The 22562-nt window shown below is 43.7% G+C and overlaps 1 protein-coding gene across 4 annotated transcripts in view; it reads left to right on the top strand.

Annotated features, from left to right (window-relative positions):
- Positions 1–22562, top strand: part of cadm2a (cell adhesion molecule 2a) — a 318209-nt gene that overhangs the window by 284656 nt on the left and 10991 nt on the right. For all 4 annotated transcript variants that reach the window (XM_080780499.1, XM_080780500.1, XM_080780502.1 and 1 more), the window contains 4 exons: positions 51–212; positions 1188–1278; positions 2253–2431; positions 8325–8438. In XM_080780499.1, coding sequence (XP_080636625.1) covers positions 51–212; positions 1188–1278; positions 2253–2431; positions 8325–8438 — 546 coding nt within the window. The remainder of the gene's footprint in view (positions 1–50; positions 213–1187; positions 1279–2252; positions 2432–8324; positions 8439–22562) is intronic.

Below are 22562 nucleotides of genomic sequence, written 5' to 3'. Positions count from 1 at the left end.
GTACAGTATGTGACAGCACATGGCTCTCTTCTGTTCTCCTCCCCCTCCAGGTGCTAAGGAGGTGAATGCCAGTGGGAAGACGTTCACCGTGCGCAGCTCTCTGGAGCTGCACGTGGACAGAAGTGACGACGGGGTTGCCTTCACATGCAAGGTGGACCACGTGGCTCTCTCCCAGATGCCACAGCAGGCCACCGAAGTACTGGAGGTCCACTGTGAGTTTACCACACACACGCACACTAACTATTAGTTCAGTCAGTTAACTCACCAATAGATTTAACCAATATTTATTATAGAATGAGAATACAATTTGTGCATATAATATTTTATCTTGACGTTCGGCTCTGCTACATTTTTCTCCATGCTCGGCACAATTAAACACCGGAAACATTAAGAGCAGGGAGATAGATATACAATAACAACCCCTGGGGAACAGGAATAGCAGAGCCCACCGGTGGTGCTAGGGCGGCGGTGGGAGCAAACATTGCATAACAACAACCAGGAACCATATGCAGATCAGATCAGGTCAGCCACCTGCCACATCAGCGTATGACATGTGGGTCATGCAAACACTGTATACACCCACATAATGCAGCATAGTATGCGCCCTTCAGCATAGCATGAAGCTGCTTGAGTATATCTGACTGAACTAACTCTGCAAGCTACGTATATCATTTACTTGTATCTCCCATAGACTTATATATAATCTAGAGATCGGACAGCCCCGATCCCACTGTTCATTTCAATGGAAGTTGCTCAGTGGCGTTTGAAGAACTGCTCTATTTCCGGAAAATGGAATAAAAACTAAATAAATATATTGACAATTTTGTCAAATAAATAGACTAAAATGTTAGGGAGGGACTAGCGGAGAAGAGATCCAGTCGAAGGAATTTTATGCTTCGTTGCATACTGAAAATAGCTTGTAGAATCAGCCATCGAATTACCATAGTTAAGTTTTCACTAGAAACAGTATGAAATATGTCTGAATTACTGTCTTAAACGATACAGAGACACCTCCCCGACAATATCACCAAGACAGTTTGTTTATTTTTGGACAACAGTTCTTATAGGAGACGATTTTAAGATGACCCAATGTTATTCTCCATAGAGAAAATCTTCCGTGAACCAGGGGATGAGCGAGTTCACGTCAGGACTTCGGCGCTCTATAACAATTGTTGTGTCTTTCCCAGATGCTCCTCGTGTGGAAATCATCCACTCGCAGGCGTTCCCCCAGGAGGGTCAATACCTGAAGCTGGAGTGCCTTTCCAAAGGAAACCCCTCGTAAGTCATTGTCTGAGCAATGCATGTTGATGAAAAACCTCTATCTCATCTCAAGTCGTATAGCAGCAAAGTACATCTAGCAGGCACATCTACCATCTTACGATCTGGGTTTCTGGTGCAGTGCAATGGAATGGCTGTTTGTTTTTAGTTTTTTAGTTTTGCTTATCTCTAAACCTGGAGACTGAAGTCTGCTTACTAATGCAGCCTATTCCATCATTCAGTAGCTTCCTCTGAAACCACTGGCTTGATTCATCATTTTGCTGTCCCTACTAAGAGGGAATTGGAAAATAACAGTGGTGGAAAGTGGAAAGTACTCAAACTGTTTATTTAACCCATTCTGACCTGAGATCAGATTCATACGAGGTTTCCACTGGACACACACTGGTCTGATTAACACCATTCTGACCTGAGATCAGATTCTAAAAATGTCAGTCGTTCTTTCGATTTTTCAAAAATAGCAGACCTACAAGCTCGTAGCGCGCCACTCGGTGGCGCGCTATGAGCTTGTAGATCTGCTATTTTTCAATAGATAAAGCATAACATGATGCTAACACCAAAACGGGTGCCCGGTCAGAATGGGTTAAGTAACCGTATCAATACAAGTAAAACCCCGGTATTAAAAATGTAAAGTACCAAAAATAGAAAGTAAGCTATACTCATTATGCAATAATGTCCCATTTCACATCTTTTCAAATCTATGAAGATCTTTTGAAAATAGCCGATCTACAATAGATGTGATACATTGTTATCTGAGCTTGTATCGTCTATTCCCAAATGGCCGAAATCTATATAAATCTAAAAAGTAAATAAAGTTTTGAAATAAGTAAAAAAAGAGAAATGGCATTTTGATGCCAATACTTTTGTAATTCCAGACTTTTACCTGTAACGGAGTGTTTCTACATTGCAGTACTTAGGTCAAATACTTTTACTTAAGTAAAACATGCAAGTACTTTTACTGGTTCTGTCCACTGCAGACCAGACCCCGTGACGTGGACGAAGGACGGCGGCGAGCTTCCCGACCTGGAGAGGATGATCGTAGAGGGCAGAGAGCTGACCTTCACGTCTCTCAACAAGACGGACAACGGCACGTACCGCTGTGAAGCCAGGAACCACCTGGGGACCAGCAGCGCTGAATACGTGCTCTACGTGTATGGTGAGCTCTAGCCTCGCTACCCTGCAGGCTTATATTCTCCTTGGCATTGGGCTCTTAACCCATTCTGACCTGAGATCAGATTCATACGAGGTTTCCACTGGTCCACACACTGGTCTGATTAACCCATTCTGACCTGAGATCAGATTAAAAAAATGTCAGACGTTCTTCGATTTTTCAAAAATAGCAGACCTACAAGCTCGTAGCGCGCCACTCGGTGGCGCGCTATGAGCTTGTAGATCTGCTATTTTTTCCATAGCTAAAGCATAACATGATGCCAACACCAAAATGGGTACCCGTTCAGAATGGGTTAAAGAACAGCCTGGGGGAACGACCAGACACATTTCATGGCCTAGGAGTGGGAGTGAGTGAACTACAGTGCTCCACATTTGGTGACGTCGGTGTTGTTTTATAACAGGGATACCCATTCTTTTTTTACATTTGATTTTTAATTATTATTATTATGATTTCAAAACATTTTCAGAAAACAGTTTGACAGTGTCGTGCAAAAACAGCCCATCTGCGGCTCTGATGACGTGCCCAAAATAGGAACACCATGCACATTAAATTGTGATATACTGTACTGTACTATAACATTATTTGGGTACCCTGTATTGGCAGTGTTGTACAGTTTAAGTAATGCACTCACTTACAGAAGAAACTGTTTGTCCTTGAATAGACAGATCACTGATATAGAGATTGAATAATTCTTACACATGCACGCACGCACCCATACACGGCACGCACCCATACACAGCACGCACGCACGCACACACACACACACACACACACACACACACACACACACACACACACACACACACACACATATAGTATACTACAATACTTCATAGTAATCTTCATTACCGATATTTAAAGAATCCCTTAAAACACCTTTCTCACAATATAGACGGATGGAGGCGGTATACATTACAGTATTTCCGAGTGCTGTAAACAGAATGCATTGCGTCATCTTAACCCTCCGAAGAAACAGTCTTCTGGGTGATACAGAGCTGCTGTATCAAGACGCTGATCTCAGTAGCTGCACTGCTGATCCTAGCAGCACATGTGATTAGTATTAGACAATCTCAAACGCAGGCAAACAGGGGCCTTAGGTGAAACAAATGCTACCTACGTTGTTCCATAAATAAACTATCGTGCAAGATACCCACACACACACACACACACACACACACACACACACACACACACACACACGCACTCACGTGTGCGGTGCTGCCATGTCAGAAATATCACCAGGAAGGAGAACTAATTCCCCAGACCTCCAAAGGAGTTGGAGAGAGGGATAAAGGAACTCTGGGTGTCAGAGGGAACAGATAGTGCTTCCTTCTTCCTCCCTCTGCACCACCGCTGCTGCCACAGATGGCATTTGTCTTATGGCATTAAGTAATAATGCGTGAAAAAGGAGAATGAAGCAGTGTGACTTCTCCCCCTTCTCTATTTTTAAGCGCTATAGCAGTGGTTGATGAGGGGCGCATATTGGAAGGGGGAGAGAGAAAAAAGATTAAGAGTGATGGGACTGTGCATGTGTGTGGGGGTGGATACGTGAGCATTTGAGCTGTTTAGTTTGTTCTCCAGCTTGAAGGCAGATATGCTCTGATAAACAAGAGTAATCCTCTCAGGTATCAAACTGCCGTGTTCTGGTGTAGCTTTAATGTTAATGGATTCGTTCTTCCTTCGATGGGTATGTGCTGTCTGTCAGCCAGCAGTCGGTTAAAAGTCGCATGTTACCACATTGACATTTACGCGTTATTAAATCCGAGTGGGGGTTGCACCACAAGCTTGAAGAGTTTAGCTGTTACTACGTGCACCTACCAATGGGTGTTGTGACGTTAACTATACCTACTGCATGTAACAAACCAAAGTTATTTCTGCTATTTCAGTAGTACACTGGTCTTGTAAGCCTGACACTAACCTGAATTTTCATTTTGTTTCACTCCATTATTCAGAACATATTTTTTTTTATGGGCGTGGCTAGCCATTTAGGGACTGGAGCCAGTGGAGGAGAAATATTGTACTTTTGACTCAACTACATTTATAGAAACTTTCTGTAAGCCCTATTTCAAATTGAGTGAGACTAAATTTAAACTTAAACCTTTTTTTGTGTGGAAATTTCAATTTCAATTCATTGATATTAAAAAGGAAATGTACTTTGCAATTTGTACCATTGAATACTTGAATACCTGAAGTATGAGTTTATCAGAGAGGCCAATATAAGCATCCAGGATCCTGGGGTTCTAGTCCTGTTCCTACCAGCAGAGGACAAAAGGAAAATGGAGTGGGGTGCCTGGTGGCTCAGCCATGTGCACAGACCATACAGCATGCTGTGCAGGGGTGGGTGCCTGGTGGCTCAGCCATACAGCATGCTCCTTTAGAGTGTGAGGACCGGGTTCAAATCCCACCCCATGCAGTCTTGCATGTATCTGTCCTTGGTTTGTCTCTCAGACCTATCTGAAAAAATAATTGAAATGATGAAAAAGAGGAAATTAAGTTTGGTCTGTTAGCTGGCATATATGTCGAACAAATTAAATATGTACACTGATCAGCTATAGTTCACATGTACAGTATATTCCAGAAATACTGTATGTAATTGGAAAGAGAAATTTAATTTGCACACAAAGAGGAAACAGAAATACGTTGAATCAGCATCTTGTGAGGCAAGAGAAAGAACTTGTATTCATAAACATAATTCATAAACATAATTCAACATTGTATAACTTCACATAACAATTCAGACTGGCTTGCACAAAGAAATAGATAAATTCAGTGCCAAATTGCCTACCAGCTGCAATTTACATTCAGTTAGAATAGCTATTGATGCTAAAAACTCATTTTTGTCCTGGCACAGCATGCAGAACAGTCATTTAACAGCAAGTGCCAGGAAGCAGTAAAGTTGCAACACGGCTTTTGTTTATCCAGTATCACTGTGGTCTCCATTTGATTTGAAATGACGTGTGACCCTGATCAGCAGCTAGGAAATTGGTTTAAGATAAACATATGCATGGCCTTCATTATCGTTAGAGCTGCTTATGTGATGTTGTATTATGCTTCTATGTTTAGTACTGTAATGAATAAATAAGGGCCACTGCCACTCCACTCCCCAAGTCTTTGTATTCAGATCCCTATAGTCTACAAATCCCTCCCGTGCTGAGGGCTGATAAATGTCACCTTGATGTTTAGGAGCCTTGCGATCCATCTCCTTTTCCCGTCTCCTAATTTTAAGCGGTAAAATCTAATCATGTGTGAAGGCTCCATTAAAGATGTGGAAGAGGCATTGGCCCTAATTCACAGCCGCAAGCAGAAGTCACACACAGATAAAGAGTGTGACGACAAGAAGACAGTGACTTACGGTCCATTCGGATCTTTACGCTCTCATCTTGGGATTTTTCTGTGTATCCTCAGTTTGTTAAATATTGCTGTGGCTTTGAAACCATGGCTTTTATTTACTGTGATCAAGGATGTGTGTTTGTTACCATCATTAACCAATCTGGGACCTTGGTAGTGATAGACGATTCCGTCCTTTTTGGTGGAGACTATTTGAATACACAGTGCAGCCCTAGTGAACCTGCTCATTATTTAAAACAAGTAAGGTTTCAGTAAAGTTTCCGCTAACCTCCCTCCTGATTCTTATAGCCTCAGGTAGGAGATTTTAATTAGGGCCACGCGACAAGGTCATTGTGTCCATGCTGCCACTGCTGCAAATGCCACCCAAATGGAACAACAAGACGAAGCAATGTGCGCGTTGATAGCATCACTATAATGCAGCACTATATAAAGCAGCTTCATGAGCTTGTAGATTGGCTATTTTTGGTGTGCGACACCAACAACAACTACAGTATAAATCACCCTTAAAGCCCAGTGCTTCTAGTTCTTTGCCACAATAGAAAAAAGGTAATTGCGCGTGCATGGGTCAAAAAGAGCCCTATCCAGATTCATTACTTGTTCTTCTAAAATGGCAGCCAGTCTGTTCCTACCCTTCATCTGTGATTAGGACACCTTTTAGCCTTTCGCAATTGCCGCCATAATTCCTGGAAAATGCCTTTTTAATGGTTCCTCGCTGACGATGAGACTCTTCCTTTTTTTCCTCGTTCAACCTTTCCTCAAGACATGCACTTAGCTACATAGTGATTCACTGTGAGTCTGAAATGTCACCCAGACATACGGGATGACGAGGAGCCCCGCAAAGGCGAACCGCAACCAATTAAAAGCCCGCAGCTCAACCATAATAAGCACTGAGACATAAACATAGAAGCCAAGATGCTACTGTAACCTTGTTAACTTTGTCACGCGGCGCACCACGTCAATTTTTTCCAATTACTTTAATGAGTGACGTGTATGTGGGGAAACATTGCCTCAATAGTGGCTCTACACAGAAAAACCCTTTGTGTTAATTTACAAATGACCAAAATGGACCCGTAAGGATTTTACTGGGAGCTTGTAGATAGGCTGTTTTCGGTGAAGAGATTTAGTGTAGGGAGAGAAAAGGAAGGGGCCAAGTAAGTACAGACCTCTGAGTGACCCTGGTCAACGAATTGTACTGTAATAACACTGTTGAGTCCATAGAAAATGTTGTCTGCTGTTCGGTAGCTGAACATTGTTCAGTTCACCTTCCGAAGAAGGTCATTAGTATTGGTTGAAGGTTGCATAGAAAGATAAATCAGTGGTGTCCACGGACCCCTCAGCGTTCCTTCAGGGGGTCCAAATTGACACTTGCAGGTCTGTAACTCAGAGTAACTCAGAGAGTGGACAGCTTGAACCAAATGGACCAGTAATTAAATGAAAAATCTCTGAATGAAAAGGAGCTCTCATTGGTGTAAATTAGGAGGTAAGTCTCACCCGACAAGAAATTATTTAATGCAGGCAAATACAAACTGTTTGGGAGCTGTGCTCACAGGCTGCACACAATGAATTATACATTGATACATTTTGCTCTCAGCAAGCAGCAACTCTAAAGTCTGTCAAATGTCTGTCTAGCTTAACCTTGGCCCTGGCGTATCAGACAACCTGCCCTGCTTTTCTGTTATTCTTCCAAAATGTTGCTCTCTCTCCCCAAAAGCCGCTGAACCCTCAGCAGTGGAGGAAACAGAGCTTTGAAATAGTCCAACATTTATTCACCATCTCGTGACCTTCTGAACGCTGCCTCATAAAGAAGTATCTTTCGCCTCAAGCATTACATGTTACAGACTAGTACATCAGTCAAAGGTCAAAGGCAAATCTGCAGCCAATGAATACAGTGCGCAGGTCATTCAAATCCAGCTTCTGGGTGAGCTTGGTGTCTGGCTTTTAAGATTTGTTTATAGTCAGAACCTTGACCCAGATCCACACTGAATCATAGTGGTCAGTGTTTGTCCAGTGATTCAGCACAGCTTCCCAATGAACTGAATTACAAAATGCTCTACTCTGACTAACTTATTGTAAGTTATCAAGATCACAGTATCAGCAATTATAGCCCGATAAGAGAAAAACATGGCGGTTGATGATCGTTCACTTTTTTGTCCTGTGTTCATTTGATTAACGATAATTCACGTTTTCTGTTTTAGGATGTGCTCCTACATGCCTACGTTCATGTTGTTTTGTATGCTAATTTATCATGTGATTTTAACATTTTTAATTTCCCCGCTATGTTGATTTATAAGTATATGTATATACCATATACTGTATATATATATATATATATATATATATATATATATATATATACACACACACTTAGACTTTTTTTTGTTCCATTTACTACATCATTGTTTTAGCCTAACAGTCCCAATGTGGTTTTGTGTTGTGTTATTTCTTTGTGTGTGTGTGTGTGTGTGTGTGTGTGTGTGTGTGTGTGTGTGTGTGCGCGTGCGCGTGTGTGTCTGTCGTGTCCTCTCACCAGACGTCCCCACCACCCTGCCTCCATCCACCACCACCCTCCCCCATACCACTCCTCCAGATACTACCACACTGTTAGACCCCCAGGCCTCAGACCCCCCTGGTACTCGAGACACAGGTACTGTACTACTGCTGCTGACCCCCTCACACACACACACACACACACACACACACACACACTCACACACACCCACACCCTGCTGCACTCTCCTCTCCGCACCTCGTTTGACTTTCACCTCATGATACTGGACCTCCTTCCTCTGCACCTCGCGCAGATCTTTTTCTTCCCCAGCCCCCCACGTACTGTACCTCCCCCTTATATGTTCCTCCTGCGGGTGCGTTTAATTGAGAGGTGCCACTGAAAATGTGACAGACAGACAGACAGACAGAGGGTTCGCGACACGGCTCTGTGTTCTGCCCTCTTTCATTTTCCACCCACTTGTCTCCATGCTGCGTGTTGTTTCATTATAAACCCTCTCTCTCTCGCCATCGTCTCTCCCTCTGTGCAGCTTTACGTAAGTAAGAGTCCTATAGTCTCCCAGAAGGAGCTCTGCTGTCCTCTCATGCATCTCCTCCACTCTCCTTTCTCCTGCATACTGCTTTGAATTTCCCGTCCATACACGGTATTTTCATCTATCTACCAACAATGCTTTCTTTCAAATCCTCCTTATTTCAAAGTGCTTCAGTGGCTCCTTCCAGCCGTTCCACCATTATGCTTTGCGGCATTGTATTTTATTTTATTTGAATTTTTTCATACACTCCTTCCTCCTCTCCTGTCCCCTGCATCTCCTAGAGATGCATTCTGATTTCGATACATTCTGATTTCGATACATTCTGTAGCTACAGTACTGTACTGTATATCGGGCTTCAGCAAAGCTGTTGATCACTGTGCGCCGTCAACGGGTGCACACCTCCATCCTACTTGATGTACTCATTGTATATGTACAGTATAATGTAGCGATGTGCAACGGAAACTCTTATCCTGGTGTCTGAGGCGGTGGGGCTGGGGGCTCGGAGGGAGGGAGGGAGGCGGGCGGTGGGATCTAAGACGACCGCCTTCGCTTCCTCCCTCCCTGGTTGCCGAACACAACACTGTGTCTGCTTTCAAAGCGTCTATTTGATTTATTACCAGGCCGAGTGACTGGCTCCGCTTGAAAGCAAACCACTCCCGTGCACCTTTTTTCTTCCCACACGCGGGATGTGCACTTTGTCTCCTAATAAAGATCTCATGGTGCTCAAAGGAAATGCACCAGCCGAGGTGGACAGCCAGCAGCACGGCCAGCTGCTGACCACTGACTGGCCTTTCTTCTTAATTGTCGCTCTCTCTCTCTCGCCTGCTGTCTCCATCTGCCTTTCCTTCAACTATACCCTCTCTTCTCTTCAACTATACCCTCTCTTCTCTTCAACTATACCCTCTCTTCTCTTCAACTATACCCTCTCTTCTCTTCAACTATACCCTCTCTTCTCTTTAACTATACCCTCTCTTCTCTTCAACTATACCCTCTCTTCTCTTCAACTATACCCTCTCTTCTCTTCAACTATACCCTCTCTTCTCTTCAACTATACCCTCTCTTCTCTTCAACTATACCCTCTCTTCTCTTCAACTATACCCTCTCTTCTCTTCAACTATACCCTCTCTTCTCTTCAACTATACCCTCTCTTCTCTTCAACTATACCCTCTCTTCTCTTCAACTATACCCTCTCTTCTCTTCAACTATACCCTCTCTTCTCTTCAACTATACCCTCTCTTCTCTTCAACTATACCCTCTCTTCTCTTCAACTATACCCTCTCTTCTCTTCAACTATACCCTCTCTTCTCTTCAACTATACCCTCTCTTCTCTTTAACTATACCCTCTCTTCTCTTCAACTATACCCTCTCTTCTCTTCAACTATACCCTCTCTTCTCTTCAACTATACCCTCTCTTCTCTTCAACTATACCCTCTCTTCTCTTTAACTATACCCTCTCTTCTCTTCTTCAACTATACCCTCTCTTCTCTTTAACTATACCCTCTCTTCTCTTCAACTATACCCTCTCTTCTCTTCAACTATACCCACTCTTCTCTTTAACTATACCCTCTCTTCTCCACCACTCTCTACCTGTCGTCACTGTCAGGGCATTGCCATAACTTTAACTTTTTAACAATAAACATTTAAGATAATTTAACAGCGTCTTTAAATTAACACAGAGGTGTTTTTTTGCTTGTTTTTCCTGTGCATGATAAAAGCATCAGCTAACTGACTTTTTAGATGACAATATAATGAGCAAGCTGTGTTCTGTGAACAAAACTAACTTCACAGGTGAGGATGACATATTATTTTTAAATAGAACAAAAGAGATCTATAGTTAGCTCATCAGATGTATGAAAGCTCTAGGCGCTTTAAGACCACAGCCATAATTGATCTTCTACTGCTCTTAATGGCACTCTTTGAGATCCAAGAACTTAAGAAGGTTGTCTTTTTGTCTCTGATCTCAACAAGCCTCATTAGCTGCTGTGACAACTGACCTCTGGGACTCCATGTCCCAGAGGCAGTGATGGGAAGTATCTAGATACAGATTCCAGCTCTTCATGCTTTCCTGATCTTTAACTGAAGATTTTCTGAAAATGTCTTCCCTGCAGGTTTTAGCAGTTAGAATTAGCCTTGCTAAATAATGCTTTGCTAACTGAAATGAAGTGTCCAGCAAAATAACTCTATATCTATTCAGGGAATCTGAATAGAATTCATATTTAGGACACCTTGGCAAATCCCTCCATTTCTCACTGACGTTGTTCTGTTTCTGACTATGCACTGACGATCTTTTCAATGCTTTATACTTCTATCCACTCAGATGCAAATATTGTGCTTTTTTACTCCACTATGGCATTATTTAACTTTTAACTAATTTTACTTTTACCTTTGGTACTTTATATTTTGATGCCAATTAAACTTTTACTCAAGTGAAAAATGTGCTCATGCTTCTTTCAATGCATGAGGAGTGAGCAGGCTGTTTCTTATCACCTGACAGCGTTTCCCCGCTAGGACGTAGTGCGTGGACGTTATTCCAAGCAGGCTGACCAGGGGGAGGCAGTATAGAGACCAGGATTACTGACCAGGGGGAGGCAGTATAGAGACCAGGATTACTGCACGTTTTTCGTGAGGGTACCTACCCTAGGGCACAAAGGGAGAACATGCAAACTCCAGACAGAAAGGCCCTTTCGCCAACCCCACCTAGGGTATGGGCGCTGATGACACGGAGGAGAGAACACGCCCCCAGTGCCCACAGCGTCCCCGGTGGGAATCGAACCCCGGACATTCCAGCTGTGAGGCGACAGTGCTAACGACTGCGCCAACATGTCCCCGCATGCCAGGGCTTCTGATTGGGCCTGGGCAGATGTGCTGCCGGGCCGTAGAGAGCGTGTCGCTGTGAGCCCGTTTCACACCTGGCTTGGATTGGCTCCAGACATGATTTAGCTGTTTTAGATTTACACCTGACATTAAAATGCATCCCTGGTGTACACACACTGAAATTAGATTTTTTATTTCCAGCACAAAATGCAGACTGCCGCGCTTGTCACTTCCTCTTGTAATATTTATATCCCTTATACAGATGGCAGGCACTTGGAAAATTGCATTTCGTGTAGCTGTCTGTCACCCTTTTTTTTACTTTGCATGCTCTTCCTTCCCCGCTGGATCTTTCTGCATGCAGCTGTCTGCTGTATGTGGAAAAGAGAACATGATGTTTTAAACAATGTTTTGCTGACCATCTCTGGATGTGATCGTTGTTTTCACTTGGATTTGAAAGGCTATAATATGTATTAAAATAAGCCAGGTTATAACAATTTTTTTATGTGAAATCGTAGAGACCATTTTTTTGTGATTTTTGTGGGAAATATTAGGGTCGCTGTGTGCATGTTGCGTGCGTGCGTGCGTGTGTGTGTGCGTGCGTGCGTGTGTGCGATACTGATTTATGCCTGCTCCATCAGGCGTCGTGTGTACGGGGGCATTGACACTGACATTGGCGATGCGGAAGTGCCAGATGTTTCCTCATGTATTTTAATGAGCCTTGTCTAGTCTGCAGCAAAGTAGTGAAACAACTCAACGGAGTCCTAGTTCAACTGTTGACAAATTACAACAGCTGATGATGAGGACACTGATTGATGACTTTGACGTACCGTATAGCAACACGGTACAGAATTAACCACATCAACGAAGCCTTGTCTGGTTTTGGCCCATAGTAGGACTGATACGACCTCATATCAATATCACCATTATTTAACACTTTTTCCTTGGTTACGATTAATGAACAATAATTAATAAAGGGACAATTGCATTTCATTGTGAGTGCTACTGTAAGTGCTTAATCAGATCGTTTTAAGAATTAGAATCTTTTCATCATTTATATATATATATATATACAGTATATAAATATAATATTACAATATTACAAACTTCTTGGTTATTCGATTAACCTATTATGAGCAAAATTAAGTCGGTTGTGGGCTCTAAATATTTTTTTATATATTTGCGTTTAATTATCCAGTCCTGGCTCATACTGTAGAAAACCTCAGTGCCCCCTAAAGGTGCATTCACAACGGACCTCATCAGTTGTTATATCACTCTATTCAATGTTGCATCCTTAAATTCACTTAATGTTGAATCACATTAACACTCAAACACACCACACCACATCGTATACTGTACTTGGAATGTAACATCCATATAATCCATACAAGGCCAAAGTCACTGCAGTGTCTTTGATTCAGTGTGTTAATAAAGAGCTGATCATATACACACATACCTTTTTTCTATACACATCACATGCATGCTTGTTCATAAACTGTTGACACGTGCGCACAGTCCGCACACACACACACACACACACACACACACACACACACACACACACACACACACACACACAAGAGGGTGACTACCTCTGTGTAGCCTCGGTACCAGGCTTTCATTTTCGTCGGCGCAAAAAATGAAAGCCTGGAGGAACACATTGGCCGCTCTGGTCTAGAAGTGGGAGTCAACCCTTCTGGGTGGGCGTCGCTCCAAATGATGTGACGTAGCACTGCACTGGGGGAGAGGAGGGGCTGGGGGTGACTGACAGATTGGTGAGATCCAATCAGGGCGTGCGCAAATCTCTGCCGCGACCCGCCCCTCTACACCAGAAACCGACTAAATTAACTCAGGCTAACCTCTGTGTATCTCTCATGCCAAGCACTCAAACACAGACGCACGCACGCATACACGCACACACATGAGCACGCACGCACGCCCGCACGTGAACATGCACGCACGCACGTGCACACACACACACACACACCCACACACACACACACACACACACACACACACACACGCTATCCCCATTGCCCAGCCGGCCTTAATGGCGGTAATAACTCTTCTGCCAAGTATCATGAGGGCTATACAATGTCATCAGAACCCCGACTCCATTGCACACGCTCCCTCCCTCTATCCGCCGAGTTCTCTGTGAAAATCTGCCAAATGCATTTTTATGGCTTGCAAATTAGCTCTGACCTTCCTCAGCCGAGAGGTTGAATAAAACACAGAGGGTTTTTCGGTGCTATTTAAAATATTTACGATTCACTTCTCGTAATCAGTGTCCACAGTGGCCACAGCCGGACCTTATAGCCGATACTGTCCTGGAGAGAGAGAGAGAGAGAGAGAGAGAGAGAGAGAGAGGGAAAACCTGGCCGCCAATGTGGCGACGGCGATTAGTCTAGAGTCTCTGTCTGCCATAAAGACAGCAGAAGAAAAAAACGATCTACCTCCTTCGAGAGAGAGAGAGAGAGAGAGAGAGAGAGAGAGAGAGAGAGAAGTAATGTACTTTTTTCCCCAGGGTCCTTTTGGCTCGTTCCTGTGAGAAAGGGAAAAGACAAAGAGGAGAGTAAGAACTAAACAAATGCAATGACAACCTTGAGACTCGGTACACTGTGGAACACAGAGAATGTCACCGACTTGTCCCGATGTCATATACCAGAGAGGCTGATGGCCACCTGGACTCGCTGTGTTTTTGTTTTAATCTGTCAATCTGTCTGGAGGTTACTGTGGTGGATCCATGAACCAGTGCAGCTCAGTGCTTTACAGTTCACTGTGTTCTCGGCAGTGAACACGGAAAGAGAGAGAGCCTTTGGTCTGGTCTCTTCCCTTCAATAGGAGATTGATTTGATGCACGTGAGGGATTTGGGCACGTGAGCTGAATTGTAGAGTGTCGGAAAAGGATTGGTCAGGGATTAATAAAAGGTGCATAGTTCAAAGTCTGCAGATACAACAGGTGTATTATAGATCCAGCAAGTACATATGCACAGGATGTGTGCAAATGATGTGCAGATTGAATTCAGCATATGTAGAACATACAAAATATGACAAACTCTCCCTTATAACTAACTAAGGCCTTGCTACTGTAAGATCTTCCCATTCTATACTGACTTATACTGATTATTTTAACATACGTATCTTAAATGAAGATAACTATGAAGACAAGCCCCACACAATCAAACCAAACTACATGTCCACACTTTCAGTCACTATGGTACAAATGTCAGATGTCCACACGTTCAGTAACTATGGTACCAATGTCAGATGTCCACACGTTCAGTCACTATGGTACCAATGTCAGATGCCATGCAACCCATAAACAATCCACACCCTTTTATCCTTAAGTCCTGAGCAGAGGAAATAAAATCAATTAGAAAATAATATTTCCTCCATATAGACCCTATATATAATATGGAATACAATACAGCTGATTGCTGCCATTAATTAGCAAATAGCTCACAAGGTGAAAAATGTCAACGCAGATTTTGATTGAGTATCGATTTGCTGTCCTTTTACTTCATTTACAAGTTGGTGCCGTTGGCTTTATAGGAATCGGTAACAAATTGAAAAGGCACACATTTCTCCACCAAGCAATGCTTCTTTATGTCTTTAACCCCATGTTCACTCTCTTCAGAGCTGCAGGAGACCGAGGGTAAAGCCTTTGTTAAAGGCTAAATAGACGGCAGAACAACTTTAATTCCTGGGAGGGGATTCTTAACGGCTTGGTTCCATTTGCTATCGATCCGGATATAAATGGAGGCGGCATGCCAGGCCATGAGATGAGCCAGGGACCTCCTCTCTCTCGGGCCCGGCATCCAGGGAATCCGCTTGGCTGATGTGTTTAAACCGTAAAGGCTAAGTTCCGGTCGCAGACTTTCCCAGGAGTGCAAGGAGGATGGTTAAATATTGAACATGTTCTGAGTGCCATAGCTTCCTCTGTCTGGTTTCTTTTTTCTCTCTTTCTGCTCCCTGCTCTTAATAGCAAAACTCTAAGGAGCGCACAAGGAATTAAAACATAATGCAAAGGTCCTTCCACTTTACGCTGGGCGAGCTTATTGATGACCTGCCACATTAAGTCGCTCCAGGGGAGAATTATAGCAACAATTTGGAGTAAAGCGTAGAACAGAAAAAAAAGAGAGAAATCATTAGATCTCAGGGCCGGTGTTATGAATTACATGTAATAGCCCCTCTATTCATTACACCTCAATGGCAGAGGACACTTTGAGTAACCCTGAAGTGTACTCACACGCACGCATACGCACAGCACAGGAGGTCTTAATTTGCTGAAATGAGCTTTTATTTGATTTTTATTCATTTCCCTTTCTTGTTCCCTCAGGGGAATGATATTTATTGCGGTGATGACGCCATCTTGTTTCATCCAAGAGCACTTATCTCTGTGTAGAATATTGCTACCTTCTGCTTCCATCCTTCGTTTATCCTCAGACGTTCCCTGTTTGTGAGAAATGTACTGCAGGTATTCACAGGAAATATGAATTAGGCAGCTGTATAGTCACCAAAAAGAATTAGAGACAAATGTAGATCACCTAGGCATTGTTTTATATATTCTTTGTGCTTTTCTACCTTTATTGATAGCAGTAGAGAGAGAGATAGGAAACAGGGAGGGAGAGATGAGGAGTGATACACAGCAATGGTCATCAGGCTCGGGAATCGAACCCACGACTCACTGTGAATTAGAGTGGTATGTGCCTTAACCACTTGGCCAGCAATGCCCACTCAGGTATTGTATTGTTGAGGTCTTGGCACTACAAGGTCTCTCACTGACATGGCACTTTAGCTTGCACTGACTGATTAGCTCCCTTTTAGCTCAAGCCGTGGGGTTATCACTCAAGTCACCCAGGGCAAATAAAGGCAGGATGTGGGATGATGATAATAAGATAAGAAAAGTACAGGTCAACATTAACATTTTGCCCTTCATGTTTGATGAATATCTAAAATTAAAAATGCGAAGAGAAAGCAAAAATTCCATTCCAAACCTCAAGTTTAAGTTGGCAGGCACTTACCGTGCAAGATGGCAGTGTGTGGGTAACTTAACTGCAAGTATTTTGATACAGATACCGGTACTTTAGTTTGTACTTTAACTCAAGTAACATTTTAAATACAGGCTTATTTCTTGTAACCGAGTATTTTCACATAGTGGTATTCCTACTTTTACTGTGCTGAGGTTGCTTTTAGCACCGTGTCCAAAGGTTTCAGATCTGCAGGGAAATTGAACGTATCGCTGGTACTTGCATGCAACTTAATGAATTCACATGATTAATTATTCCACATTGCTTATTTGCTTATAACCTCATGTTTTTACACTGCTGACCACAATCTCTTCTTTCTCTGGGGAGGGGGGTATTTAAATATTCAAGATAGTGTTTCCCCCAGTGCACAATTTGGGTTTATTGAAAGATTAGCAGAAGTAATTTGTTTTCAAATTCAAATTAATCCACTCTGACCCATAGTGGAATGGCTCACTCCCCCCTAAACACGCACGCACGCACGCACGCACGCACGCACGCACGCACGCACGCACGCACATACACACACACACACACACACACACACACACACACACACACACACAATGGGACACATTTTAACTTGTGCTAATGCCCACGGCATGCCCAAAGCACAAACACATTTCGCATACACGTACATACACTCAAGCACAAAACATACGCACACACACATGCACACACGCATGCACGCACGCACACGTTCATGTCAGGGACTCCCAAATTGATAGGTTACGTATTAGGCCACGGACCCTCTTTGAAGAGATGTCCTGCCAGGGACCCCTTAAGAGAAGATTTTTTATTTAAAAGCTCACGGGTCGCATCACGACACATTGTGAGCTTGTAGATAGCTTTTTCCGACAAATCAACTATAGGGCTTAAGTGTTTAAACTGTTGCTGGGGTTCTCCTGGAACCCCGGAGCCCGCTTTGAGAGCCACTGCTGTACAGTGTGCATGTAGTCTTGTGTCAGTGTGTTTCCAAACAGCACAGCTCCATGTGCACCCATGTGTTACTAGTATTACTGAGCTGCCTGTCTCCGGGGACTGCTCCATCCTGCTTACAAGTGCAGGCATTAGATGCAAATTGCTAAATTTCCAGTCTCAGCCAAAAAGTTGGGCTTAATTGACTCGTTGAATAAGTGGAAGTCTGTAGGCACTGTTTCATTTATTTCCTCTTGTTCCTCTCTTTGGGGGCTCCCCCCCCCTGCCTCAGAGCCCCCTCTGCCAAGTCAAGTGTTCCACATAATTCTCCAGTGTAATCATGTGACATAATTTTTTCAACATTGATGTACTGTACATAGTAATTGCCCGATTTGATTTCAAAATCCACCCAGTGAGAAGACTTCACATTAACTTGAATTCTCACCTTTGTTTTTTACATGTGACACGCACGCACGCACGCGCGCGCGCGCGCACACACACACACACACACACACACACACACACACACACACACACACACACACACACACACACACACACACTAGACAATTCCGCTCTAAAAAGCCAATGTTTAAGCTCAGTGGACGATGTATTGATCTGAGCAGCTGAAGGGTGATTCACAGGGCCTCTGTCTGAGATGGTGGAAAGAAAACTCTTCCAATGGAAAAAAAAAGGATACTTCAAGGGCAGAGTTTCACTGTTTACTGATTTAGCAGAGTGGGTCTGGGAGAAGGAGTCCGCATGGCAAAGAGCTTCTGAAGTGTATGCTGATATGGTGGATTTGAGGACACTAGTTCCGTTCCTTTAAGAATTACAAAGACAGGCCCTTTCTTTCTTTCTTTCTTGTGCAAAATGGAAGTGCAAATCTTTCGTACATAAACATCCGATATCGGAGAGGAGCAGGCCATTGTGTTTGAAGGGTGACATTATTGTGTCCCATAAGGGTTTGACCATTTGACCTTCCAACGGAACAGGCTTTCTGAGACGAATTGACTGACCTGACCTGAGGCTTACAGGTGACATCCCTGTGGTGAGCGTGTTTGAGATAACACTTTTACTTTCCCACATTTTGGAAATCATGACACACACACACACACACACACACACACACACACACACACACACACTCCACACAGTGTTGCCTGTTGACTACAAACAACATAATAGTCTGATCTGTGGCCACGTGCGTGTGTGCGTGCGTGCACTTGAAAAGGCTGTATTGACTGGATGCCAGCAGGGATTGGGGTCTTCATGCTTTCTCACCCTGGTCTCCCATGGTGTCTGTCCCCCACCCACTCCCAGCTGAGATCCTGATGATGGGCTAATTGAGCTTTTTTTTTTAACTTGAACTGATAATGCTGCTAATAACATAATTTATCCGCCTCATTACACCTTCAATGCTATACGGTATACGTCTTCGGAATCAGCCAGTGGCTAACGATTGTTTAGTTTTCCATCGTTAAAGTTTCACGGTTCTATAAACACAGTCTACTCTGAACCGCCATGTTGCAGAGCTGTGCTGTGGATGTTTTGAGCGTTTCTTCCGCTCCATTACGCAGCTATGTGTGTATGTATAGTATGTCCCTGTCCCTGTGTCTGTGTCTGTGATTGATTGATGATTTGACATCCATCTTTGGGAGAATCTGGAAAAGTCCTTCCCTGTGACCAGATCAAAAGCCTTAGATAAAAATGAGAGTGATAAATACATGTAGGGATATCTGCTGTTCTCTGTACTGCTCCTAAAGTTGGCGAAGGTAGAAGATCATGTCTAACTCTAGGAACAGGTCTCCACCAGGCCAGGCCAGGTCATTGTGGCCTCCTGGTGGTGCTATAATATGCCAATGTCAATAGGGTGCCATTTCCTCTTACACCTTTGATGGCAATTGGATGATTTGAGGCATTTTGTTGCAAAAATGTGTTTTGCTAAAATTGGTGGCACTATAACAGGCCAATGTGAAAAGGGTGGGATTTATTCCTCAGCCTAGTAGGAAAGTGCGTGAAGACTTTCACATAAATTGCACGCTGCGTTCATGATTTGAGGCTGTGTAACGATGTGCGGGATTTTTGAACAGAATCTGGAGTAAAAAATGTTTTACAAATGTCGGCCTCTGTCGGTGATGTTATAAATGGCAGATGTGAAAAATGCAGGGCAAAGGTTTTTCCTTGGCCTCGAGGGAGTGTGCATTTAAGCAATAAGCCACGAGAGGTCTCAGGTTATTTTACAATGGCTGGGGGCGTAGGCAGACCCGACGTGCAGCGGAGGGTCTGTTATGCAGCACACAAATCCTGACACTTGCAAGTCAAGGGGTACCTTCCCAGTGAAATCAACTGGTGCAAAGTTGGGTTTAACCTCCACTGCACATAATCGAATTCCAGTACGTCCGGCAGAAACTCTCTCTCACTCACACATACACACGCACGCACGCACTCATGTGCACGTGCGCAGGCACATCGAAAACATTCACGGAAAACAATAACGGCTAACGGTGCGTCTCCTTGTGAGCCAAGCTGAACAGTTGAATTCACAGCTGATATTACTTCCCCATGTTTCCTGTTGACCCTGAATGCACCGACTGTGCCAGAGTAAGTGAAACGAATCAGATGAGGACGTACAGTACATGGGCTTGGTTTGGGAATAGCACGTTTTTGTTTCAGCCAAAGCAGCGGCTCACGGAAGCACTGGACTCGTTTTATTTATTAAAGGGCCCGGGCGACAAGGAGACTATTATAAATATTGAACGAGGAGTTTGCTCTTCCACACTCTAATATTAAATCACGGGGAGAGGAATGGCTGTGCCCTTATTAAAAGATAATGTGTTCTCCATCCATAAAAAGAAGTATAACCCGTCTTCTCCTCGGCGTCCCTCTCCTCTCTTCTCCTGTACCTCTCCTCTCTTCTCCTGTACCACTCGGGTCCACTCGGGCCCTGCCATATAGCGTGTGTGTGTGTGTGTGTGTGTGTGTGTGTGTGTGTGTGTGTGTGTGCTCGTGTGTACGTGCGTGTGCATGCATGTGCGCATGCGTGCGTGCCCGATTAAAGTTTTTCAGACAGAGTACAAGTACTTCATTTTTAGTACTCACCGATACCGAGTACCGATATGAGTACTTTTTTATTTTTGTTGAGTATTTTTCCTCCTTTTTCTCATGATGCAAACGATCTACACTTGTCAGTTGTCATTTTTGCTTGTAGATCGGCTGTTTTCAGCCTAGTCTCAATTGGATGTTTTGGTACTACTTTTTCCTGTTGCTGTTGGTGGCCATGGCTGCCAGTTCCCACCTGATGTTGTGTGGGAGACCTGACTGCTCCAGATCGTACTGTCAAACTGCTAGCTTGCATAATGTCTTCAGGCTAGGACTTAAGTCTAAGATGTACAGGTCATCATTCATGTTCTTAACCCCATTGAAAAGTATGCCATCTCCGACAATGCAACAGCACATACTAGATATTGGACCCGGGCCGTTCCCCTTCGGCTCAACCTTCTTCCAGGAGACACTCTCTGGGTTGTATTTCCACAGATATTTGGAGTCCTGTTTCCAGTTGTGGCGACCAGAAATGTACAGCTCTCCATTGTAGGCAAGGGCCTTTTCATAACAACAGCTGGGTTGTTGTGCAGAAGGTGCTTTTAGCCAGGTGTCCGTCTCTGTGTCAAACACTCTGATGGCATCCCTTCCCCAATAATTACAAACAAACATCTTTGTCCCAATGATAGTGGCAGAAAGATACCATGACTCAACTGGTGGACTGCCTCTGGTGTTAATTGAACACAACGACATTGTGCTGGTGTCCAACTTGTAGAGGCCATTAGGGTGTCGAGTCCAGTCGTGTCCTCCATATATATAAATGATCTTCCCCAAGACACAGACTGCGTAGCTACGATTCGTCTCTGGAACAGTCCCAGAAACCTTCGGCTTGAACCATCTGTGGGTGTCGACATCAAATCCAAAAAGGACACTGATGTTCTTCTGTGAGTAAATATCTCTCCACCCCCAGAGGTATATGGTATGTCCTATCAGGACAGTTGTGTAGGGGGCGAGCCTGGCGGGAACCTTGGAGGGAACCTCAAGGGGATCTTCTGATTTTGTCAACAGTCAAGGCGACTTCTCCCAGAGTAAAGTCACTGTGTTGAAAACGTGCACATCCATGCGAACCCTGTCCGATTTGTTACCGTGTGCTTTAAAGTAGTACACCTTGTGCCCAACTGCAACACAAGCATGGAAATCTCTGCGTGTTCCTCCATTCAGATGAAACGTCCAGCGTAGCATTGTAGACACTAGCACTAACGTTGATGTAACTGAATCTTGCCTCGTGAATAAACATAGTCCAATACATTTCACCAGTAGTAGACTAGAGTCGCATTGTGTGCTACAACAGTTATATTGGTACAAAGATACAAATGTTCACATGACGTTTGACCAATCCAAGAAGCTAATGGGTTGAATGGACCAATCAGGGAACTTGATGCCTGATCTCCCTAATATGGCACATTGATCACCATTGCATTAGGTGGGCGACATTCATTGAAATACGTCATTCCGTGGCTTCATAGCTAACTTTCTTGCTAAGCTTATAGCTCAGAAATGCTGCTGTGTTTTGGCCTAATCAATCAAAGTGTCAGTCGATGGCCTCGCCCCCTCGGGCTATGGGACCACTGGAATCTACACACTGCACTGCTCAGAGGCAGAGAGAGAGAGCATGCATGGTATGTTTATGTACTACAGTGCTATTCCCTCTTATGCTCAGCTTTGTGTGTCTGTGTGTACCACAGAAACTATTTGATTGGCATTGAATATGATGATAAGAGCGCCCCTCACTTCACACAAGTGGGGTTTTTTTTTTTAACCTCCAATGTATTCAGATAGCCTACATATTGTAATGTACTGTTTAAGCAGTTTCCCCTAGGCAATTTTTGGGCCGGTCATGATCGTAATAATTATTTTATATTATATTATTTT

This window comes from Protomyctophum bolini, assembly GCF_963924005.1.
Source record: "Protomyctophum bolini genome assembly, chromosome: 13".
Taxonomy (NCBI): domain Eukaryota; kingdom Metazoa; phylum Chordata; class Actinopteri; order Myctophiformes; family Myctophidae; genus Protomyctophum; species Protomyctophum bolini.
This window is presented reverse-complemented; position numbering and strand designations above follow the sequence as displayed.